Genomic DNA, 26,008 nt, shown 5'->3' with positions numbered 1-26,008 from the left:
CACACCTTGTCTTTCTTGTAGAAACTGTTTCATCGCATTTCTCAGTTTTTTGGGATGGAGGGTATGATTTTGTTTCCTCATTTGTCATGCAGCCCTGCTGCCTCTCATTGTTGGGCCCCATCGACCTACGCAGAGAGCAGCCCTGCTACCGCCTATTCCACGGCACAGATTATTCCTAGAGATCTCTAGGACAGCAGCTAAGCAGGGTGGACATTAGATAACGTGTTTCCCTTCTCTCCATCCACATACCCAGACCAGAGGAGGAGTGCCTTAAGGGCAAGTGAAGCATGCACTGACCAGACCACAGCTTCTGGGGCATTCGGGTAGGGAAGGACCAAGTGAGTGGTGTGGAGGAGCTTCCGACCCCTCCGGCTGCAAAGCAGGCCGCCTTCTAGGAGGCTGGCCTCACTACTTACGCGCAACACTGGGATCTTACTGTATCTCATGTCTGAAGAACAATGCTGTTACTTCTCTCTCTCCCCTCCAAATGTTCCTATTACAAGCAACAAAGGAAAGTTATTCTTGCTGAAATAACTAAAATATAAAAGAAAGCCATAGTAGTGTTTGGCATTTTTAATTTAGGTTTGTTTTATTTAAGTTTAATGTTAATCCATGCTGTGTTTCAGTAAGAACAATACAGATTCTGTATCTGTGGCTCCAGTCAGATATCCAGTAGTACAAATTAGCTTCAAGTTACACATACTGAACAAAAGAGGTTGAGCGAGCGAAGGGAGATGGGGAAAGGGGAGGGAGAAAGAAAAAAATATTGAACACGCATGCAGGCTTATCAATGCCACCTTCAATGCTAACCTGCTTTGAGGAAAAGTAAAGAATAGGCAAGAATGAGCAGCCACGGATTGTTGAACTGTTACCAGCACCATGATTTTCAGCAACATTTCAGCAGTTTGGAAACTTGTTTTTATACAGTAAAACCACTACAATATATGTCCCAATGCAACCTGTAACTTCAAGCTTAACACCCAATTAAGTTTAAACATTGGTATAAAATTCAGTTTAAACAGTTATAAAAAAAGAAAAATGCCACCACATGCGCACTGCCTTGCCGTAACAAATCCCTCCCCTACAAGTCTAACAGCCTCCAGGTGTAACATCCACTTCTGATGGCAATCTCGCCACATCAGGCGGGAGACAATACAGTAATGCTGAAAGAGCCTTTACGCAGTCCTGTTAGTGTCTTAAAGAACCTAAAAGCTGGCACCAGTAAAATCCACAGAAATTCACTCTTGCCTTTAAGAACTTTTAAACTGTGTAAAAAAAATAAAAATAAAGAAACCCAACAGGGCAGGAACCTAAATTCTGAGACCCAATGTAAAAGTCAGATTTGGTGGTTCTCAGAGTGACACTGAGGGTTTTTGTGGGGAAGGGGAAGGGTGGTCAGAGATGGGTTCTCTTGTTGGCCTTTGTGTCTCACTGGTTTTCATCTTCCACATCCTGCAGCGCTTCTTTATTCTGTTCTTCACCTACGAAAGTGTTTAAAAGCAAGGAAGACATTAACGTTTAAAAACCTGCAGAATGGCTTAACAAGCACCTAGAGATTAATAGTTTCATGCAAGTACACACACACACACGCTCACACGCTGGCATCAATGACACACACGCATAACGCAGCCAGTTCTGCAGTGAAGCATTTCCATGGAAATTAAGCCTCGAAACCACCTCACCGCATTTCATACAAAACTGCGGCACAGGCTATTAGAAGACGTACTCTGTCTTAAGGACAAACAGCAAACCACCGTTTCTGAAAACTGAGACTGTGCACGTGACCTCTTGTTGATCAAGAGATGAACAGCCAAGACAAGAGTCATCAGAATGGCTGTAGTTCAACATCCTGAAGTGAGAGAATACCTTCCCAAAATCTCATCTCTACTCCAGAGAGCGCTATGGACACATTCACTAGCTACAGAAATGAGACCAAAACAGTTTTTAGAAACTGAACTTTTCTGCCCAAGTCCACTCTAGTCTCAACACTGCAATCAATTTTATAAAACAACACTGATGGCATGTATTATTAAAGGTACCAGAAGATGTATGAAAAGACATCCCTGCTTCAAGTCCAACACAACAAGAAACCCTTGGCTTGAGGTTAAAGGAAAACTTTTTGTGGACATGAATTCCTCTTGAGAAAACAGCCAGTTTGGACCTGTTCAACCAGGCTGCAACATGCAGTGAAATGGAACTCTATCCACCAAGACTCTTTTAGTAACCGTACTTTGGTTGCCCCGGGTGAGACGCGTGCAACGCCTTCTGCCCATCTTTGCCAGATTTCTACTGCACCAGGAAAGAGTTCAATGTACTTTAGCTAGTGCCGTAACACATGCATGATTTAACTTAATTGGTAAGAGACACTGAAAAATGCTTTCTTTACAATTATCCTTAACCGTGCAAGATGGTACTCTCTTAAGGGCAATGAACAAAAGCTACCCATTGAAAAAGTTATTTGCAATAAAATCCAATCAAACGAGACCAATGACTTTCAGCATATAACAGAATGCCTGCTCAGAGCATGTCCAGATTCAGAATTATCACCAGGTACAATACAAAGTAGGTTTTGGAAGAGGTGGCCTAAGGAACACAAGACATCTGACTTTCAAAGTTTACATTTAAAATTACATAACAGATAATTTAAGATAGCAGAGCAGAGGCCCTAACCCAGGAAGATGATTAAAAGAAGATCTGAGCATGCTCTAGCCAACACACTTAAGCAAATACTCCTGTAACAGGCGATTGTGAAAGTACTTTTCATGCCCAAATATTCTTAATGTCCATTCAGGTATGCAGCTCAATTCCCAGACATGTAAGTTACTCTGGATCTTAGTCAAGCGAATGGACCCAGGTAGGGGTAACAGGTCACAAATTGGTAGAACATTGCTTAGCCCTGGAATGGAGTCAACGATACAAGCAATTTATCAGCAGCAGGGGAGTGACAGAGGCAAGCACGATTAGTGATCAGAAGAAAACTGACACTGAAGAGTTCATTAAGCCATGACAAAGACTTACAAAGTAGAGTTTTTAGGAAATGAACAGTTGGACTTTCCTTTAGGAATCTATACAGCAGGAAAGAAGGGGAGAACAGGAATCATATGAAGACGACATTACAAGCATGAAAATAAACTAAACAGCTCGTCTATGACATGGTTAAAAGATATAGTAAATGAGATGGAAAAGTGTAGCAGCTGAGTAACACCTGATTTTAGAAAGTCGTTCCCCACAACCTACACAACTGAAATCAAAACAGGCGAAAGCTCAATGCAAAAGAACAAGCCTTTTTCAAGTCTCCCCCGCCCCTTAGGAAGCTGGTAATTGTGATGAACTTTTGTAGTGACACTGTTAACTTTTACCGATCTCCAAAGGTTCTACCCATTTTGGAAATACAGAGTTCTGGAAGCAAGAGTTCCAAATGCACTCAGTCAGCGATTAGCATGGCATGAGGAAATGAGAAGACTTAACTTTGCACCTATGTCTAAGCACCATGCATAAACACCATATTCTTTGTGGACCTGAAGAACTGCACCACAATTTTTAGTCATCTTGCAGTATTTCAAATTTTGTAATCATCATCTTTCTGTCACGCATCATAAACAGTAACTAGGATAATATGAAATACTTCAGGAAGAACAAAAATATCTATTTTTCTGTGCTATGGAGCTAATTATGAAAAATTTGAATCTAGATTATGCAAAAAGAAATATAAAGAGCCTCTGTAAACAATCTTGTTGAACTTCTACGATATACAAGATACATGAGGTTAGTCAGCTCACATGCAAATAAAAGATAGCTTTTGGAAGATGTTCTAATGCTACTATCTCACAACAGCAACCCAGCCTTGTTACTTGACCAGATTGGCTCCCACAGTGTTCCCACCGAGCACCACAATATTTGGCTCTATTGAAAAAATAAAAGGTCTTATCTTAATTGTGGGAATCAGGAACAAACTTCTTTTTCCAATGCCTAACCATGGCAAGGCAGGCGTCTTACAATACCTGTAGTATTTAGAGCAGAGCCTCTACAGATTCATCCAGGATACATACATACGCTTCCGCCCCATTAGGTAATCTTACATCTTTGAAAGCAAGGTGCAGTCCCTCGCAAGAGACTTAAGCACCAGGATGTCGGGTAGCCTAGGAGCCAAGACCCTGCACATTCAGTTTTCCCAGTTCTGTCAAAAGCCCAATGAAATAGGGGTAAAAGATGACCTGCAACATTCAATACTCCTGATCTATGCAAAGACCTAGAAGCTATCAAGTAACAATACTTTGAAAACAAACCCATCAGTCCTACACAGAAACAGGTAGTCAGTAAAAAGTTGAAGAGATTCTAGAATTGCTTTCAAATGGACACTACACCAATAAAGTACTCCAAAGTAATGCTGCATGGCTACCACCACGCTTCAAGTAATGTCTTACAAAAAAAATTAAGATACCCTGAAGTTAAGCAGCAATGTCGTTTCAAACCTCTGTGCATTTCTAGTACCTAACATACTTTAAACAGGACTGACTTTTTCCCCTCTCCAAGTTAAAAGGAAAGTCAGCTCTTTCCACTTCTCTCCAACACGTAATTTTTGCAGAAGGAAGCACAAGTATAAATCTTTCTACATGAAGAATGTTTAATTCATTACCAATAATCAGTGAAACTGAAGGCATAACTCAAAAATGAAACAATTGTAAATTCATACTTAGCATTGTATGCAAAAGTGTAAGAGTGTGAAGAGTCCCTTCAGTGTGCCAAAAACAAACTTAAAAATGTAAATGACTATCAGATGTTAGTAAACAGAAGCAATCAACATTCCAAACTCTGGTACTGCCAGGGAATATATTTGGTATTTGCTCCAGCAATAGCCCACTTCAGGAGTCACAACCAAGCGTTTTTGGAAGTATTTCAAACATCTCAAATAGCAAATTAGATTTCCCTGATCAGGTTGGGTGTGTCATGGCCCATCCGTCCCGTAACAAACTATTTTACAAAATCCCTTTTCCTTTTTGCTCTTCTCTTTGTACTCAAGTCTTCATAAGAAGAGTAAAAGATACTGAAAGTGCTCTGAGGTGAGGTGATTAGTGTGATGGCAGTAAATCTTCCACTAAAATGCCAATTCAGATCTGGTTGGAATGAGAACCATAGATGAACATGGCAAGCCGTAAGAAAGAAAAGCTGAATTAAATTAAGTCACTGCTTTTAAAATAATCAGATGCCTGAACAGCCAGGTGGGGAGAAGGAAAGAAAAATATCAACGTTACTAATTCCACACTTCCTTCCTTGAAGTGAGAGCTGAAAAGCTTCTCAAAAAAAGCTAGCGTCACCTCTGTCAACTTACCCAGTGTTAAGAAAGGACAGAAGTTCAGGAAGGTCAATTATTAGGAAAGACAGAAGTAGAACACCAAACCAATCTACATTTCCATGCTGTTTTCTGGGCAGAGGTGAGAGGACAGCAGCATTTTAGAGCAGAGTTTACTTACCATCACCCTGCATGTCTGAAGTCCATAGTGTCAGATTATCACGTAACAACTGCATGATAAGCGTAGAGTCCTTATAGCTTTCTTCACTCAGTGTATCCAGTTCTGCAATAGCATCATCGAAAGCTGCTTTTGCCAACCTGTGAGCACAGAATAAATCAGATAACATATTGCTGAACAGAATCCAGAATTACACAAGTTAAACCTGTGCCTCAGAACACCTACATTCTAGTTTGGCTACACGACATCCATAGCTTGCGTAAGGTATTTTTTTAACGGTGTTTATATGTTCACCCAAATATCTCCCATCTTCAAAACCAGTCACTTTGTGTGCTTCAGAACAATATTCTTGAGTAAAAAGATACTGGTTTTACTGAACATTTCTACATCTTGTAGTACAACTGATCAAGGTCTGCTAAAAGCTTACAAGTAAGTATATTTACATAACCTGCAGCGACAGGAACAGAAGACAACATTTGCTTCAATCCTCACTTTTATGCTCACGTGAGTGAGCCCCTACAGACAGATGAGCTACTGTGATTCTATACAGGTTCAGAGATGAGTAACATGACCTCTCTTACCTTGTGTAATAGCCAACAGCAAGAGAGGCAAGTTAAATCACCTCACACTTTTAACAGAATTAACACGGCAAGCTGTTAAGCTGCCGTTAGTCGATCAATCCATGGTTATTCTGCTTCACACACGTGATCTACTCCCAGATAAACAAACAGGTCTGGATTCAGACAAAATTGCAAAGTTGAAAAACTTTCCAATGAATTGACCTCAAACAGAAGAAGTCATCAACTACGATCAGGAAAAAAGCCAGCCTAGAGTTTCTGTTGAGGAAAAGCAGTTACCCAAGTAGCAAGCACTTCTGGCTTGTCTAGTATTCACATCAACTTTCTCCATCTCCCCAGCCACTACCTACCTGCAGGCACGATCAGGAGAATTAAGAATTTCATAGTAGAATACAGAGAAGTTGAGCGCAAGTCCTAAGCGGATGGGATGTGTTGGCGGGAGTTCTGTCATTGCAATATCACTAGCAGCTTTATAAGCCACCAAGCTATTCTCTGCAGCCTCCTTCCTGTCATTCCCTGTGGCAAACTCAGCCAGATACCTATGGTAGTCCCCCTTCCTGAAAACAGAAACAGAATGTACAGTAAGAAGTCAGTAGTCATTGTTACCCCACCAGCCACTAAATAAATGGCTCAGTTCCAAAGCTGATGTTTATATATTCACACACACTGCTGCAGAATTACTGTCTAGACAACAGTGCATTAGTACTTAAGTGAATTTTAAACCATCAGGCAGGAAAAACAGTATGGGTTCACTTATTTTCTTTCAGTAGTACATGAAATCGTAGTTTTACCTTCTTCATTAACCAACCATTTCTGTGCAACTGAATCTCATCTAAACTTGACAAGTTTTTGATCTGAAGGATAGAGATAATCCAACTAGAGGGGAAAAACACTCTCTGATCACATCAAGATTTAAACTATGCTTCAGAAAGTACAAAATATGCATCAAACTAGGGACAACAAGAACATACTCCAAGGCCAAGTTTCACTTGATAATGCAATTTTGAGGTTGACACTACAGTTATCTGTCTACCTAATTTTCTTCTCCTTATGAGAAGCGTACAGCTCATGCAAGAAAACAGCGTAGCTAGGATATGATCTCTACATTATTAGCTCAAGAAAATGATTCTTACATTTAAGAGCTTCACAACCGCTTATGTTAAGTTCTCATGACCCTACTCCAAACGACATCTATCTGAAACAACACAATCAGGACACTAGCACCTCAAAAGTAGCCAAAAAGGGATATCGGTTAGCATGACTGAGCTGCCCTCTTTCTAGAGGTTACTGTGGTTGAGTGGACAGAACACACACATGCAGCTACTTTATTGCTGTCTCTAGTTCAGAGACAATAAGAGCTCCTTGCCTTACAAAATACTTACATTTTGTAATAGAAAACCTTGGACTCGCCAGTGTTAGCTGCCGGAATGAGGTGTTTGTCCAGTACATCCAGAATGTCACAACAGATTAACTTCAGTTCAGTCTCAACCTATTTAAAAAAACCCAAACAAAAAGAGAAGGCAAGGTTAGCACATAAGGCTAAGAGCTATTTCAAAAATACCCAAACTATCAAACAGGCAGTATCACAAAAATCCAAGGAGGGGGAGGACAGAAGAACAAACAAAAAATTCAGTTGTTCCACATGTGCATTAAGCAACACAGTTCTGCATTATTAGTTGGCACACAGAAATGGCAAGGACTGATGTACAATGAAACGCATAACTGAATAACAGAATTATAAATTCCCTGGAAGACATCTTGCTAGACAGCTGCATTAAGTCTGTCTCAGGATATACTTCCTTACTGCAAGGCTTGCGCAACTCCTAATTCCTTAAATTTTTGATCCTCAAAACTGCCCTAAAAGCGGCAATGGTGAAGGGAACAACTTGAAGGTTATTAATACTTATCAGTTAAACTCCATTCCACCCCAGAGTTAAATGGAACCTTCATAACAAGTTTCTGGTGAGTACTTGGGAGGCAAAGCTCTAACAGAAAAGTTCAAAGACAAAAATCAGGGAGTGTCAGAACAGAATAAATGTGCGCCACACAAACGAAGTCAGACCAAAGAGGAAAACTCCAGAAGGCACAAACTTCAGAAGCAGGCAAAAAAAAAAATAAAGCGCAGCAGCTCAGAGAAAAAGCAGAAGTCATCAACACTAACAGTGACATCTGCGGCTAAAGAAAACCAATATAAAGCTTTATTTAAAAACAGGTATTGAAGTTTAACAGCCAAGGTTGAAAACATGGTCACACCACCATCAGAATTTTTTCTAATTCAGAATGTAAAGCAAGGTCTATGAGGTTAGGTTTTACCACAGGAAGTTCCACACCTGAAAGCAAAGAAACTAAGCACATCCAAAAGAAAAAAGCTAAAAACTGTCTTTTGACATCAACATTGCCAAAACCAGACTTGGCCTGAGCATCCCGATATTCCTAGTAGGAGTGGTCGGTCAAATGCAGACAATAACCTAATGCTGCTCCTTCATGATTTCACAGTAACTTTCATTGCTACAGCTGAAGACAACTCTGGCTCAATCTACTTTTATGTACTGTAAAGTAGAGGTTTTCAAAGGCACAAACATTAGTTACAAGGAATTACCAGTGACTGCATGTCTTTGCTCACAAGAACAGCTTCACCCAGTCTACTACCCCTTCCTATCCTCCCACCCATGCAGTTTTCTTTCCTTCTTTCTTTAAGCACTTTCCTTGCCATGTAATATTTTTATCGCCATATAGCTCCCAAACTATTAGGGTGTGTAACCACAGCATCTATCCTCAAAAGCTGTTAAAAGTTATAGATCCAAAGTAAGTGTTAAACTGGCACATATATACACATACCAATTTGCAAGAAGTGATTTAACAGACTTGCAGACATTCCTTCAGAGAAATTAATCTATGGCAAACTTCATACACAATGGCAGAATGCCCTAACATTCAGAGGAAGAGTTAGATGTTCTACTTAGAGTTATGTGACAAATGCTTAAGGAAGTTGCTGGAATATGGTCACTTGAGAAGAATCTACTTCATATATTCTTGGGCTACAAAAGCTATAAAACCTTTGGCCAGCAGTCAGTTCCTGCAAACTTCTTTCCTCTTGATCCTCTTTTTCAATGACTTCTTTTGCAGAGAGATCTTCAGCAAAACTGCAAAGAATTAAATCAGTTTCTAATCCTCTTTTGTTAAATAACCACACATGTACAAACTTCTATTTCATCTCAGACAGACCTTTTTCAGCTTTGCTTAACAGATCAGTCACACAAGTTAGATCAGCTGCTGTCCAGGGCAATGTAAATGCCCTGACCAAGCTTAGTTTAAAAAGGTTTAATACAAACGGAGCTGAGCAAGAACAATACAAAAAAAGTAAAACCCACAACAAAACCCTAAAAGATCTTTTCTAGACAGTGGCTCTATGAGCTCTGCAAAGCAGCAAACCAGCACAAGTGCTCACACTAAGCTGTCCAGAGCATTTGGAAAAGGCAGGTTTAGGATCATGCTAGCTCCAAATGTAACACATGGTACTACAGGGTCTGGCCAGCAAGGGAAGACTGTTCACCCCCAAGGGTATGTAAAAGCCCCACAATCCACCCTGCCTCTCTCTATTTTAGTGGTAGTGCTGGCTTAATCAGATTCCAGACTGTGTTCTTAGCTCTGCAGATACAAAAGCTTGTAAACCACCTGGTGATCTAAATAAGGAAACCTATTAGAAGCAACCAGAGGAAGGGTAGCCTGTACTAGTTCTTTGACCTGTTTTAATACGTAGCCCCCAAAATAGCTGCACCTCACAACTGAGATGCAACATGAAACTAGAACAGTAGGAAACAGTTGCTAAAGGCAGTAATCTACCTCCCTGCCAAAACAGACAGACAGACCACCCACATTTATGCCAATTCATAGCCTAAGAAGCAGGGGAGAAGAGAGCCCTGCAGCTCCCCAGAATACAACCCAGGTTGTAAGTCAGGGCACTAGAAACACATATTCTCATGTCACAAATACAGACCAGTAAAAGGAAGGTGAATACTTATACTATGCTGTTAGGGAAGGGATTTGGTCTTACTCTAAGGAAGTGAACTGTATTATGTGCAGACATACACCACTTCATCCTCTCAAAGATGAAGGGCACAAGCTTCAGTGTGTTCTCATCTACAGAGATGCAGTCAGATGAGAAAGCCAGAGGCTCCACTTTTATGCATCCAAATGGCCACAGGACCCAGAAAAGCAGCCTGACTACATAGGAAGTGGGTAAGTGGCATTTTCCCCCACGGCTATGTATGTGTTTTGCTACGCTTAAGTGGCTTGAGTAAAGGCACAGCCTGGCATTCTGTCATCTCTCAGGTGTTGCCTACTGTATGCCTCAGACAAAACCAGCCCGGCCCTATTCTGACACCACCGTCATCCCTCGAGTCCTGCCCAAAGTCACACTGGTTAGTAGCTCAAACTCCAAACATTAAGAGCCACGTGCTAAGTTATAATAAATACCGATGTAGACCAAAACCATCAAATAATTACTTTCACACTAACTACACCTTCGATTTCAACTCAAGCAGCACTCTACAGCTGAGCAAGGTCACACCTGGCTCTGGTGGTAGGTGACATAAGATGTTTTTCTACAGATGCTGGTTCTCTCCCACTTCCCAGTGCTTTAAACTTGGCCTGTCGGTCCCCAGACAAGCACTTTGGGTTTTTTATTCTTCAGAGCCTTTCAAGCCTGGGAAGGGTCTCCCAACAACACTGAACTTACTCTAAAAAACACTACCATTATTTGTTGACAAGGTAGCATAATAACCAGAACTCTGCTGAGTCTGTACTGACCGTATCTGCTCGGAGAAGCACAGAGCACAACAGGGCAGCTGTGCTACTGTTCTAGCAGCAACAGTGAGAAGCACCACCCAGACTTTTGCAATTTGTTCTTCAGGCCCTTACTGCTCCCATGCCACCTTGCCAAACCCATTTACACTCTCCTTATAGCAGATGCTAACTCTGAGTAAGTTCTCCCAGCAGTTACAAACAGGACTTGGTCTTCAGCTACATGTAATACATAGAAGCCTCCTGGAAAACTAAGGCTAGAGTTGAATAGACACACCTGGTCTTTCTCCAGTATGGAACTACATTACAGTTCTCCACAGCACTCTTCCACATAAAGCAACTTTGATCGCTATTCCCTTTAAGGACTTAACAGCTAGGGATATTGTTGGCATGGCACTACACTTCATGTGGCCTCTCTCGACAGATACCTCAAGGACCACATAACATTTATTTCTTGCACACCAGTCTCCTCTGCATGGTACTTGCTCTCTTTACAAAGAGAGGTGCAGAATGCCTTTTTTTTTTTACAGTCCTTCCAAAAACAAGAAAAAGTCTTTTCACTATTAAAGGATCTTTGGCAGAAGACAGTAACCACCCACAAGATGATGTGCAAAAGAACTGGAAGCACACAGAGCAAGACAAATTTAAACAGTCATCAGATAGCTATTGTCTTATTTTACATGTTCTGTTAGAAAGATTTTAGACACCCATCAAGAAATGGTATTTGGGACTCTATGTAACTGGCAGAGCCTCATCCCATCAGCATGCCAGCATAAAATTAGAAACCCACAACTTCAACAATTCCATGAAGCAACAGAAACCCTGTGAGTCAACAGAAAGTAGTTCAGAGCCATTCCTGAGAAAAGATTCTCAAGCCAACATCATTGCCATTGGTGGTATATGAATCAGTGCCAGGTGATATAATAGTATCCACTGCTTCTCTGGAAGTGAAGATCCGAACCATGTGGAGGCACTTGTCCTCAAAATAACAGATTAAGTCTCTGCAGAAGTGTGTGGGATTTAAATAGTAAAGGAGCATGCCTGCTCCAAGCTAAACCATCACTTGGGGTGGTGGTGGTGTAACAACAACTCACTGTTCTAATAGCTGAAGGTTTCATTAGCCCTTACGGACGAGAGTCAAAGCTTGCTCCAAGTTCTCCATTTTAGGTAAAGTTGCACAGACTGACTAGACTCAGCACGAAGTTATGTGCATCAGTTTCTCCCCCTCTCAAGAGAGGGAGAAAACAGCAAGGCCCTAGAGGTTATTACACATGCAAGTTTCACAGTTGAGATGACCATGACATCTTAACATACCCCATCCCCAGGAACATGGCGTGCTTTATCTCAAATTGATTGCTTTAACTGCTATCAGTGTAACTGACAAGCTTAGGGACAACAAAAAAAATCACCTATATTTTAAGAACTAGATGCTGTCAGAGAAGCCATAGTATCTCAGCACTCATTTCAATGCAGGCAGAGCTGAGCTAGTAATAGGTCTGCCACTTCAATTGTGCAAGACTAACTAGGCAACTATTCTTCACTACCCCTCAACTGCCAAGCACTTAGTTTACAGCAACTCCTGCCAAGTTTTCATCGGGGGAAAAAGTAACAAAACAAGGCCAACGTACATGAAATGCAACTATCACAGTGATAAAATACAAGGTAAAGGAGTCAAAGAAAGTGGCCATTCGGCTTACACTGCCTGTCTTTATGCCAAGAACAACACTGAAGATCCCTTCCTATCGGTATTTCAACCAACAGTGTTAATATTTTGAACTCTGTAGGACAGAGCCACCAGGCGTCAAGGTCTGTATAAGCCAAAGCAACTCTTATCAAATAGAAGCTTAACAGCTAAACACCTCCTTTGACATGGTTAATTTTCCAGAAAGAGTTGCTTGGGGTAAGTCAGGTTGGAGGGAAAAGAGTAAATCCTCCTGAGCATGTGCGGACTCACACTTTGAGTAAACAGGGAAGAAACAAATTGCCATCACCATTCAAATACTTATCAGATATGTAGATGCACTGAAGGAAAAGCCCTTCCTTCCTCCTTCAAGTCTACTGCCCTTTAAGTGTTTACACAAAGGCACCCAACCTCTCCCCTTCATCAAGTATATTTATTCTCCAGACAAGGAGCAAACTTCATCCTTTCAAGACTGTCACCTTATGACAGCTCACCACACTGCAGACAATCTAGAATATAAGGGCGGTTTATGGCAAGGGTAACAAAACCAGACCATAACTAAATAGCATTATGCCACAACACCAACTACATCTTACCATTTGCCGATATTCCCGAATCATTTTTAATTTATCTTCGCCACCTTTGTTTTCTTCTTTCTGTTCAATGCTGCTGATTATTCTCCAGGAAGCTCTTCTGGCTCCAATCACATTTTTATATGCAACAGAAAGCAGGTTTCTTTCTTCCACTGTCAACTCCACGTCCATTCCAGCCACTTTCTTCATTGATTCAACCATTTCTAGGAGGAAAAGGTCAAACAATTATTCTCATAGCTGAAGTGTCTTTCAAGCCATTCAACAGAGGTTACATGCTAACAATAGCTTATGGAAACAGGCTCCCTCCTCCTTCCACACACAGTTATTCCTCACGTTTATACCGAGTGTTCCAAACAAATCAATGAGCACGTACACAAAGGAAGTACCTGTTGTTCTTTTACATGCATTTGAGAAGGATCAAAAAAATTCTTTGAAGATATTGTTTTGCATTTCGGTATTTTTAAGAGACAGACAAAGAGGATTTGGCATTAGCAGCAAACATGTTCTTCACAGTGGATAACAGTTATCAGTACAATCCTACAGGAATGAATGTTCTTCAAAGTGCTCCAGAAAAGACAGTGAATAGGGAGAAAAGCATGAGCTTTTGTAAGCTAGCTTTCAGCACAGTAAGGATACACTGAAGAATTACAATGCTCCACTGATTTGTCAACTGGAATACAGTACAACATGGTAATTAACCAAAAATTAAAATTCAGATTTGAATAGATGTAGAAAAGTATGAGTACTGTTATTCGGGAAGCAAGTCAAAGTTCTAAGAAGAAATGACCAGAAGAAAAATTAGGTGTTTGGAAAAGTAACAAAAAAGTCATCCTGAGGATAACCAGAGCAACCATATCCACCCATGCCAAGCAGCTATTTACACTGAAAAGTAATACACAAAATATAAGTGTTTAAATCTTTTGCAAAAGGCTTCTAAACCTGAGGTTAAAAAATATTACTAAATATAGGTTTCCTATACTCAAGTGGAAGCAAAAGCCTGAACTACTTACGGGAAGTTAATATCCTTTCATTACCTAACCACACTATGAACACTTGTGACATATTGGAAAAATAAAAGCTAAAATGTTAACTATACATTGAGAGCCTAGTACAAGACATTCAGGAATCATAGGTTTTGTCCTGCCACACGGTGCTTCAGTTCATTCATCATTTACCTTCCACCTTCTAGAACTGGTGGGAATCCCAGGCAGAAAACAAGACCATTAACAAATGAGACTAAGCCCCAACTATCCCATCTACTCAACAGAAAAACAGTTTTATAGTTATATCTGCCAGGCAGAGGGACACTAGAATGACACAGATTCATTTAGGCTGGAAAAGACACTAAAGATTGATTCCAACATATTTAGCTTCTGCCAAGAGCACGATGAGGCAATTAGGCTATGCCTCACGTAATATGATGCTTTACTGTTCTGCGGCCTGTTTACCTTGCATACTGTCAGTTTTAGCTAGGATACCCACTCATCCCTCCCCCATCATTTTACCTCCTTATGTTCTGCTGTGTCATGGCAGCATGAGCCATGGGAAACTAATAAAGCTTAACGGTCAGTTTTTTCCTTGGGTGCCATACTCTCAATCTTAACAGACACAAGCTATTTCAGCAATGGAAATTGTAGGCCCAATCTTTTTCCCTGGCAGGAACAATGTTATCAGTCTCTGACATGTCTCCACGTGTCTAGGGCAAAGTTTTATAGTGGCTCTACTCTTACCAGAAGCTGAAAAAATCCCTACCTCTCCCAGCATATTTTGCTTCTCCAAATCACAAAGTAACAAAAAATCCACCAAGGATTTGATAAAACTTTTACAACACACCACCCTACTATTACAAAAATGGTGAACTGTTTTTGCTGATGACTTCAAGAGTTGCCCTAAAACCACTCCATACATAAAGATTAACATAAGCATGCAGTCTTGTAATTTAAGTTATCTAAGTTAAAGGCAGTATGATACAGTTACAATATGCAACTTAAATAATGCAAGCACTATGACTTATTTCCTGAAAGACGACTCTACCATCTGTACAAAAAATTTACTTCAAAGCTGTAATTTTTTTAAGTTATGCATGTTAAGTCATCTCATTTTTAAATTTCTTAAAACAGCAGAGCTACACACAAGATAAGTCTGCTGGTTTTGGCTGGGAGAGAGTTAATTTTCTCCACAGTAGCTACTATGGGGCATGCTTTGGATGTGTGCTGAGAACAGTGCTGACAGAGATGTTTTTGCTACTGCTAAGCAGCCCTTACACAGACTCAAGGCCTTTGCTGCTTCTCACCCCACCAGCAAGCAGGCTGGGGGTGCACAAGGAGTTGGGAGGGGACACGGCCAGGACAGCTGACCCCAACTGACCCAAGGGATATTTCACACCGTATGATGTTATGCTCAGCATATAGAGTGGGGGAAGGAGGAGGAAGAGGAGAGACATTCAGAGTGATGGTGTTTGTCTTACCAAGTCACCATTACACATGATGGAGCCCTGCTTTCCTGGAGATGGCTGAACACCTGCCTGCCAATGGGAAGGAGTGAATGAATCCCTTGTTTTGCTTTGCTTCCTTTGCAGCTTTTGCTTTACCTGTTAAACTGTCTTTATACCAGCCCACATATTTTCTCACTTTTACCCTCCAATTCTCTCCTGCATCCTGCTGGGGAGGAGTGAGCAGGCAGCTGTGTGGGGCTTAGTTGCCAGCTGGGGTTAAACTATGACAATAACATGCCCAGAGTGTTAATTTTTGTGAACAAAGATGACAAATGGGAATCAAGACTTGCAGTCTCTGCTACTTGGGTACCCTTGCCAAGCTCCTGCAAACAACATGGGGCTTGTCTTTAAGCCTACTATTTAACTGCCCTCAGATAAGAGGAGTCATTGAAACTGCACTACATCCCCAGTTTAAGAAATTAACCTGTATTTTTGAATGCACAGCTCTCCTTTCAACTATTAGTTGTGTACATTCATGAGCTGCAGAGATACCATTTATGTAAATATAAATAATTTAAAGTGTAGAAAATGGAGGAGGCAGTCATGCCTTGCTATTCATCTATGACACTTGTTCCCAGGCCTCCACCATCACTCTGAAGATCTCTGGTCTGACCCAGTATGACCATTATGCTTTAATCAAACATGCGTTGTTTTAGATATGTGGCAAGCTTAACTACCCAAGACCACACTAACTTTGTCCTGTCTGATCCTCTCTGAAGTTATGAAGGCCAGAAGAAACCGAGTAACAGAATACCTTCTCTGGAACTGGCAGGTTTCTGAAGTACACCATGTCTTGTTCAATTACACTTGCAACCTTGTGCACCCTACCAATAGTCTCTAGCAGTCATACAGTAGTGCACAGATCACAGAACATCTAGCTTTTCTTTAAAACAGAGTTTATATTCTTCTGTGCTTTACTAATTGGGACTAACTACAGAACATTTTAGTCATACCAAGGGATGTACTATAACACTGCTACAGAAATCCTGCTTCTATACCAAGTAAAATAACTATTCACACCTATCTCATAATAAACAGTGGTACACATGCAATAATTACTCCAGAGTGTAGAGGTGAGAAACCCATTAGTAACAGTTTCCAAGATCTTCCAGCCTGTATCAGGAAATTGCAACAACTAGGAAAGAAAAAATGGGCAAGTTTTACCAACTGTACTACAGGTTTCCTTCACAATCTGTTCCCTAGAAGTGGATTGTCTAACATGGAAATTTAAAAGAAAAAACTATACACAAGACTCACTGTTCCCTGTAAATGAGTGTCTGATTCTCAGAGCACTCAAACATATCATTACAAATTTCATCAATTGCTTAGCTTCTGCAGGATTTTATCCATGGCTAGCCTAAGCATGTACAAGCCCTGGAAACAGAGGTCCAACCTCTGCGCACTGGGAGGACAAACCAAATTTAAACTGAGCAATAGCTTTACAGGGGCATAGTTGAGACCAAGTCCTACTCCTACAAGAAGCACAGCCTCTGTCAGTACACATTAGCCCTGTTGCACCTCTTCAGTCTTCTGCAAAGCAGGTCATTAACTCACATCTTGTAGAACCACCATAACCACAGAAACAATGGTGGCCAAAAGAACACAGTCAAGTGCACAGAATGGCTATCAGAAAAACAGGCCTTGTCATCCCAAGACTTTTACAACCGTGCATTAATAAGCCAAACAGACATTTTGCCAAGTAATAGTCATCAAGAATAAGATGCTAGACAGTGACAGGGAGCACCCAAGGCTTTCTTCTTTTGTGCTGAAGAACAAAACCCATAAGCTTCACCAACTCTTCCTACTATACATGGCCTCTCTTGATACACTGATGAAGGGAACTGAAAGGTCCTTTCAAAATCTTAATCCTGATACTAGTTAAATACACAACCACAGATTATAATCCCACCCATAAACAAGTGTTTTACCCAAAGAGAAGATTTATCAGCCTACCCAAAAAGCTGTTGGAGAAAAAGGTTTCTAGTTTATTAACTAGCCCATTTTTACTTACAATACAGAAATCTGGGCTGGTATTTCAACAAGACAAAATAATATGCATATACCTTGGTCTTCCATGGTAAAGCCACAATCCAGCCCTCAAAGTTTAAGTCTGATGAATAATCTTAAGAACTCAGGCAACAGAGAAGCAGGACAGCATTTCTGTATCTTCTCCAATAGAAAACTAATTCTAAACAAAAATAAAGCCATATATGCCCACCAACAGAACAAATATTTTATATTTTAAGTGCAGCTTTACCTATCTGGAAGATTCCACAAGGTGGTCAACCATTCAAGACAAAATACAAGTCTGAGAGCACATCTCAGTAAGAATGTTTACTGCAGTAATGACAACTCATTGCATACACAATCTGGAGATGCTTACACTGCATTATGGAAAAAGTAGTGTTATGCAGACTCAAAGACAGACATTGTAGTTTAAGTGGTTAAGTTCCAGCATTTCAGTTGACTCTGGCTGTCACCTTATAGTGCTACTGCCAGATCATGCCACCATCAGAGAGGGAAATCCCAAAAGGGTAAAATGGGGAAGGATAGGGTAATCTTCTGGAGAATGACATGCTTGCCTTAGATTTATATCCTTCCCCAGGCCTTGGCTGTTAGTTGTTTTAAGAAATATCACAATAAGTAGACATTTAGTCTGATCGGGTTTGTACATGCTTACAGAAAAAAGGCATTTAACCAAGACCCAAAACAACTGCTTAAGATACTACAAAGCTAAAAAATGGCATGGGCGTTATTAAGTTCCTGCATTCTACTCCTATGATTAAAACGCTTGGTTCCTCATTGGAAACATTGCTCACCTCCAGCCACTGCAGAGTACCAGTGGGGGAACACATGCACAGCTTGTAAGACACAAAGGATTTGGACAGTGGTTGCCACTAAACTGAGTGCTACCTACAAAAGATTTTAAAAACAGGCTGGTACATGGCTTGGGATTGGGGTGTTTTTTTTGTTTTAATATGAAAGACAAAGATTATGCCTTACTGTAAGCTCAAAAAATAATGGGGAAGTTTACAAGCCTTGAGAAACACGTTTGATAACCATCTACTATAAGCCAACCCACCAAATTTGTACAAAGGGCACAGCTGATAATGAAACTTACTAGGTCACAAAATAATGAATGCCTCTTTACCAGATAAAGATGAAAAACTTTAAGCATTTGTTGCTTCTCAAACTCTAGAAATCCAAGCAACTGGGGGAACTGGAACATCCCTGTGTAAGGAAATATGGAAACAGGTGATGTACAGCATATTTAGGAGAAAGACCAAAAACCTTCCCAATATAGGATACAAAACTTAAGAAACAGTAGACCATACCAAAGAGGTAGCACCATATATCAAACATCAGTATCTGACAGTTCTGTCAAAGTTTGTGCTTGTAACAGAAACCACTGGGCCTAAACAAGGGCTGATACACTAAAGAGAACCTGCTGGGGCAAGACTACAGTGTTTGCAACCTCTAGCTCAGATATCGTATAGTGCTTACATCTCACACTAAGCACAATGCTACAATGTCTGATTTTGTTTTATGAAGCATCTAGTTATAGAGTGTACAACAGGGCACTCCTAATTTTCAAGAGTACAGAGAATCTACTTCAACCTCACTGCTGAAGTAACTAACCCTTGCCACAGCGCACCGGTTCAACATTAACACAGGGAAAACAAGAGCTATAAAACCTCTTAGTGATGTGCTTAACTTCCGAAACAGGAACTACTTAAGTGAGAAAGCTTGTTTAAATAATAACAGAAAAAGAGCTTGCTAAGTAAAGGCAGGATGGACGTGACTTGATGGTCATCATACCAAAGGCTTAAATCAAAATGAACCTTAGGAAAACCCAAGAAGGTGGCTTTCTTAAATACTAGGAAAGCGAATAGTAGTAGAAGCACAGTGCTCCAGAAAACTGAAATTGTGTTTTAAGTTTAATCCTTTCTACTCCCCTTATCCAAGGCAAACAAAGCAGAACAAGATCTTCAAGCTTTTAAGCCACTGCTGCTCAGTATCTATTTCAGGAGATGAAAACTGCATCCAGCACGATGTGAAGGGTACAGCAGAAAAAAACCCAAGCCTTCCTACACGTGTTCCCCATAGAAGATCATGCACCATAACCAGTATTCAGAGAAGACTGGGTACAAGCACAAGTCTTGTACTTGTTCGTTCTTGGAATGAACAAAAGATGATCAGTAATGAGTCAGAAGAACTCAATGTGTCTCATCCTCAACTGTTGTGTATAACCTCTCAGTTCAGACTTCAGTAGCAGCAGCAAACAAAGTAACTAACACTATGTCAATTTTTAAGAAGGGTTCCAGCAGACACTCAAGAGGAACTACATACCCATTAACCTAACACTCACAAGGGGTCAAGTTAACAAGAATTACATAGAAAACCTGAATGAGTGTGTATATGCATAAACAATATATTGCAGAGCATGGCCTTCTGTAAACGTAAGTGATGCCTCACAAATCTACTGTGATGCTTTGAATGAGTCAAGCATACGGACAAGGAAGACATGATTGATATAGTCTACCTGGATTTCCCAAAGGCATTTGACAAGGTCCCTCACCCAGGGTTCTTTAAGGAACTCAACTGCCATGGGATAGGAAGGAAAGTCCTCACATGGATAAACACTTGGCTGAAAGACAGGAAACAGGGTATGAATATAGGACTCAAGTGTTCAGAACCAAGAAAGATCACCGGTGCAATCACAGTGATCTGTGCTGGGAAGCATGCTAACACTAAGTGATCCAGAAAAATGGAAGCAAATAGCCAGTACTAACTTAGCAGTAGCAGCAAACTGCTAAGAACACGCACAAAGACAAAAAAGAGCTGAAGAAATAGGGGCAAGCCTATTTTCTTCATTAAGTGATGAGCAAAACTGTGAAGATTAAAGCCCATAGACTGCATTTTCCCTAGAACTGCAGGCCTCCACCTGGCATCAGTGGGTGCCATGCTATTCATTGCAATGAGTAGCTCCAAATTCAAGCCAAAAGGTAGGGCTCCTCTTTTCATCCATTAGGAACTCCTCTTCCTAACACACTACTACATTGCCTGCATTAGGTTTTCTGTTCTCTTAAGAAATCTTGCATTTGGCAAGTAAGACTTAAGAGATGCCTAAACCAGTCCAGCAGCTTGCAGGGAGGTGGGTAGTGGCTTTCCCCTCTACCCCTATCAATTCCATCATGGCAGCTCAACACTTCTTTGACCTCTCAGCTGGCTGATTCTGGTCACCAGCTCAGAAAACAACTACTCAAGGGAAAAAAAAAAAGTCTTACTTATAATTTAGAGAACTGAACTGGCCCTAACCAGACTAGAATCCAAGTAAACATGAGCAAAAGCCAGGGAAGAGAGGACATCCCTCTTTCAACAGTGAATTGTCAGATTAGCTCACCCCACTTTGAGGCACTGCACCTTTAGTTTCGAAAAGCATAAGATGAACGTAACATTTACCTTTACACATGATATAAATTTTTGCCATTTTTCTTCAAAGGTCTTCATGTGCTTGAAGCGCTCCAAGTAGATCATTACAGGCAATTAAAAGCAGGGTACAACTACTGAGGTACTAAAAATTGATAATCCTATCTTAAGCTCCCTATCTAGAGCATGCCACACTTACCATGATGTATGAGTTTTATACAAGTAAACACAAGAACCTAACAACTATATTCCCACAAATTAAGACAACCAACAGGCAGAGTGGGGCGGAAAACACCAAAGAATATCCATCCTGCACAGTGGGTTAGACTACAATTTTGTGGAGAAAGCAGCAGGTTATACTGCTATTCCTTGTATAATGCTTATGACAGCTGGTGTAGGCAACATTGGATTGCATGACTGTGCAATATACAGTTCTACAAAGCGTACTTTCATGCACTTGGAGAAATAGATGGGTTAAGGCCAAATTATCCAAGCAACAGGGCTATTTTCTGCATAATCAACCCTCTGAACTATGACAAATCTTTCTTGCAACAAGAACATGAATGCTAAGTCATCACTATCACCTCTTCAAGCTGTGAACGTATGTTTTTCTAAATAAAAGAGGGTTTCTCCAGTATTCATTAACAAAAATTTTAGTTTGAAAGCGAACATAGGCAAATCTAAAAACCAAGTCTCATACATTTCTCTGCTTGACTGAGGTAACCTAATACAAGCACTGATGTAACCCAATGGACACCAACTCGGCTTCTGAACTCCTTGCAGAGAGCCAAACTATCTAACTGTAGAGGTTTGTCTCCTTTGGTTGCTCTTGGTACCTCAGGAGGTTCAGGAAGGCATAGAAAAAAGCCCTCTCTCAAACAACTCTTCATTATGAGAAGTTAATTTTTATCACCCCATATGTAAACAATTATCACTAAAACCCCAATCTGATTTCTCCAACATCATCTTGCCCATACTCTACCTACCTCCTGCAACTCTTAGGGATGTGCTGAGATTTTTCTGCCTTTTAGCCCCTTCACATCTACCCAATTCAGAGACAAAGAAAGCAGTCATACCCCACATCACCAGAACAGTCAGACCTTTGACAGACAGGTGTTACGTACTAACGATTAATGTGGGGAGAAGTTAAAAAACCACACACCACACTTAAGCATGCTTGACATTTGCTTGAAAGAGACAGGTCCTCTGCAAACTGAAATTAATATGCAATTTGCGACTGTTTATTGACTGATTCTTCATTAAGCTGTCTGTTCAAGACCTGTTACTATAGGAATTTTTTCTAAAACAAATTCAAAACTGCTGCACACCTTACTGCCTTCAGAATAAAGACATTTTGTAAAAACACAGAAGTCAGCTGTTAGCTTGCTGTATTAGGAGTCAGGAGAGCTGTCAAATAGTTTTTTTTCTTCCTACCTCTACCCTGACCCATTATCTGGTTCTGGAGGAAAGAGATCCCTGCCTATTTCACCTCACCTAAATTATACCATATGTGAATTTGAAGTCATATACTTCAAGACCTGTAGTACAGAACTGCTGTTTAGAGCTTTAGTATCTGCTTACAGTCCACCTTGTGTCATAGCATGTTTCTCACCTTATTAAAGGAGAAGATGTTACCCATCTTCCACAACGAAGAATTGGTTTCTACACTCAGCAGCAGTCTACAGGAATGCAGATACACACATTCTCTTGATACAAAGAACTCAAATATTAATAAGGTAATTTCACAGTGTTACTTACTCCATTTAAAATAAGAAGACAACTTATAGTAATATATTATTCCATTTATAATAGTCTTTGAAGAAACAGCAGTAAGTGAAATTTCTCACAAAGCTTCCTGTATTTCAAATAAGCTTCCTGGCATTTTGTGATTTGTCATTACATGCCTAAGCAGATCTGAAGATAGTCAGACACCCAAATCTCTTAATATCTCTAGAGATCAGGGCTTAAGTGCTACTTACACTGCAGAAGTACCTAGAAAGTTGTCCCCTTAATCTGGGCCAATATACTGAAGACAGCAGAGATAGAGGCCTAGATTTCCAACAATTCACAAGTACAGCTTGCAAGACTTTGTAACTTCCATAAGTGGGTCAGGTAAGTAACACCAAAGAAGCTACAGTAAGACACCCACTGTAAGTGCTGCTATAAATGCCATGAACCATGCATGAAAACCAACCCACCACAACACCACTCTTTCCAAGTGTCAAGAAGGAAGGTGGGACAGAACTTAATGCTAACCTAACATTAAATACAAAGTTGTCATTTCACACTCATATTCAAAGACACAAGAGATCTGTATTCCATGTATTTATAGACAGTACTTACCATCACATCACTTTATATGTGCCAATTAATAACTATGACCTTATGATCGTGTATCTCAAACTGAAAAGCAAAATTAATAACAACTTACACTTCCACCATACTGCTTCCTAAACAATTTTGTTCACAGACTTAGCAGTCTCAGCTGTAATCTTGGCAGAACTGCAGCATTTCATAGAAGCAAGAACAAATTATGCCAATAATTTTTAATTGTTTCAGCTGAGCAAGAATACAGAATTAGATGGTAAAACAGTATGTACAGTACATATTCTTCCAGGCCAGGGACATGAGATACATGAAGATGCACTTAGAACAGCTTGCAGAATTAGACGGTGAACCTTAAATGTTTACCCAACTTGATTCTAACAAACTTTGGAAAGCTAAAACAGATCACAGCATTGATTTAAACATGACAACTTAAGTTTAGTGTTCCCTCCTAAATGATAACAGCCTCATTACCATTTAGAAGTGATATACCATAGGAAGTCTCTTACATTTTGATCTAGCCAGCTTGTTTTGCAAACATCTACCATGCTGGTAGAACAGAAAGTCCTCTGAGGGAAATGCTACACAAAGGCAATCCCTACTGATCAATTTCCATTAGTTGAGAGGAAGTCTAATTATTTTGCATTTCAGATCTCTATGAGGGGGTAGTCTTATTACTTTCTAAAAAACTAATTTACCACTGACTTCAGGAAACACTAGGAAGACAGTCATGCCTCAAAATCTCCCAAAGATGATGAATCCTCCAGGATGCTGGCCAAGCATCCAGCTTGGGTCTCCACTCAAACCAAACACAACACTTTGGGTTGCACTGACTGATCCATACCAGGGGGAGAACCCTTTCCTCCCTGCTCACCAAACCAACTCCAGAAATGCTGCTGGAATTGATTCTGGGGGTCAGGGAGAAGGCAATGCATTTTCCCATCCCACACCCTTCAGAGTAGGCAACAAGGAGTTCAAAAAACCAAAACCCCCAGCAGAAGTTGCACACTTACTGTGAAATATGGAATTACATGCTTCCCTCCGCCCAAGTCAATTAATTTGTACCCCAGTATCTAGTTTTTTGGGGGACATTTCTTTCTCTAAGTCCTTACAGTTATTGTGGAGACTGTTTGACTCCTCTCATTTAGTAGGGTTCTTAGTTCTACTGCATTTCCCTACTGGAATAGTCACAGAAGGGTGTCTTTTTTTGGCCTTCCTTTTTTGTTGTAGTTTCTATTTTCCTCCCCAAAACATGCATTTTTCAGATGTTTTGCAGTAGTGCTATCAGAAGCCTTCTAAGCACAACTCAGTAAAAACATGTTGTTTGGCAAGAACTTGGTATTGTTGCCTATCAAAATTAAGAACAGAAGTATTTTGAGTGTTTTCCTACCTCTAAATGAGGTGTAACAACAATCACTTTTTTTTATTTACACACAAGGGTATTTATTTCACTTTAAATGAACAAACGTAAGGTCTTGTGACAAAAGTAACAGTCCCAGAAGAGTAACACCATGAAGAAAATTAGAGGCCCTTTCTGTTATATGCAAGGGAAACATGTCTAAAGAAACAGTTGCAAGACAGACGTTTTGGGGGCAAGAAACACCAACCAGGGTTGCCAGTTCCTCCCCTCTACCACTTTTCCCCCAGATATTAAACAATCAGGCACAGCGCACAAACTTACAGTGCAAAAAGGATGAAAAGACGATGCTGGAAAAGTAAAACGATCTGTAATAATTTCTACCACATAATGAAAGCATATGCATTTTCTTCAGGTAATGAAGTATCACACACTCAATCCCTCCAGGGTGAGAGCTCGCTCTCTCTGGTTTGCCAGGGGCAGCAGTATCTCCAATCGAAAGCAAAGGAAGAGAAAGAAGAGCGCTAGCCCCCTCCCTCGGGACCCAGTACGCCGAGCAAGCCTCTCCCCAGCGTCGCCCCCCGGGGGGCCGAGAGCCGGGCACCCACCTTCCGGAGAGCACGGCACTGGGCGTTGTCTGCGGCGAGCCGACCTCAGCCCCACACTGCCGAGCTCCGCCGGGCCCGGCGCGAAGGGGAGCGGAGCCCTGCCCGAACAGAGCCACCTCGAGCCGCGCCAGCCCGCGGTACGAGAACGGCTAGCAGGGTCTCTTTGTCGGGCCCCCCGAGGCGGGGGCGGCTCCCCCGCGCCCCCCGGGACTCGCCCTTCGCGGCCGCCATTTTATTCCCGGCTTCTGCCGCCACCGCCCCCCGAACCGGGCCCCGCCCAGGCCCAAGACACCCACTCGTTCAGGCCCCCCAGCCCCAGCCCCACCGGCCCCTTGGGGCGCTCCCAGTCGCCATTTTGTCTGAGCCCCCCTCCTCCGCCCCTGCCCCCCCTCCCCCGCCCAGCCGCCATTTTGTGGCCGCTCCCTCCCTCTCCCCTTGGCCTTGCACGGCCTTCCTAGCCAGCGCTCACCATCGTAGCGCTCGGCCTGCTCAGCCAACTTGGCCTGATAGACGAGGTCCTCCCGATCGTCCATGTCCTGCAGGCGGGGCGGCGTCGGGGACTGCACGGGGTGGATGGAAGCCGATGGGACTGGGGGGCTCAACGGCTACCAGCTCGCTGCTCTCCGGGCAAATATGGCGGCAGTACCGCCTCCCGCTGCATCCGGGCACTT

The 26,008-nt window shown here is 41.4% G+C and overlaps 1 protein-coding gene and 1 long non-coding RNA gene across 3 annotated transcripts; both read right to left on the bottom strand.

Annotated features, from left to right (window-relative positions):
* Positions 1 to 563: 563 nt before the first annotated feature.
* YWHAE (tyrosine 3-monooxygenase/tryptophan 5-monooxygenase activation protein epsilon) lies at positions 564 to 26,003 on the bottom strand. 2 transcript variants are annotated; one of them, XM_064467779.1, is made up of 6 exons: positions 25,807 to 26,002; positions 13,127 to 13,326; positions 7,429 to 7,535; positions 6,397 to 6,603; positions 5,472 to 5,608; positions 564 to 1,481 (listed from the first exon to the last, which is right to left on the bottom strand). In XM_064467779.1, the coding sequence occupies exons 1-6, from the start codon at positions 25,868 to 25,870 to the stop codon at positions 1,429 to 1,431; spliced, it is 768 nt and encodes a 255-aa protein (XP_064323849.1). In that variant the 5' UTR covers positions 25,871 to 26,002; the 3' UTR covers positions 564 to 1,428. The 2 variants fall into 2 exon arrangements, with proteins under 2 accessions (XP_064323849.1, XP_064323850.1); XM_064467780.1 differs by lacking the exon at positions 564 to 1,481 and adding an exon at positions 3,043 to 3,065 and having other exon boundaries at positions 25,807 to 26,003.
* Positions 13,364 to 21,717, bottom strand: LOC135316073 (uncharacterized). The gene is made up of 3 exons (XR_010375520.1): positions 20,161 to 21,717; positions 18,739 to 18,848; positions 13,364 to 18,530 (listed from the first exon to the last, which is right to left on the bottom strand). It is a non-coding gene; the product is annotated as an uncharacterized LOC135316073 (long non-coding RNA).
* Positions 26,004 to 26,008: the final 5 nt, after the last annotated feature.

The sequence above is a fragment of the Phalacrocorax carbo genome, chromosome 17 (genome assembly GCF_963921805.1).
Source record: "Phalacrocorax carbo chromosome 17, bPhaCar2.1, whole genome shotgun sequence".
NCBI classification, from domain to species: Eukaryota; Metazoa; Chordata; class Aves; order Suliformes; family Phalacrocoracidae; genus Phalacrocorax; species Phalacrocorax carbo.
This window is presented reverse-complemented; position numbering and strand designations above follow the sequence as displayed.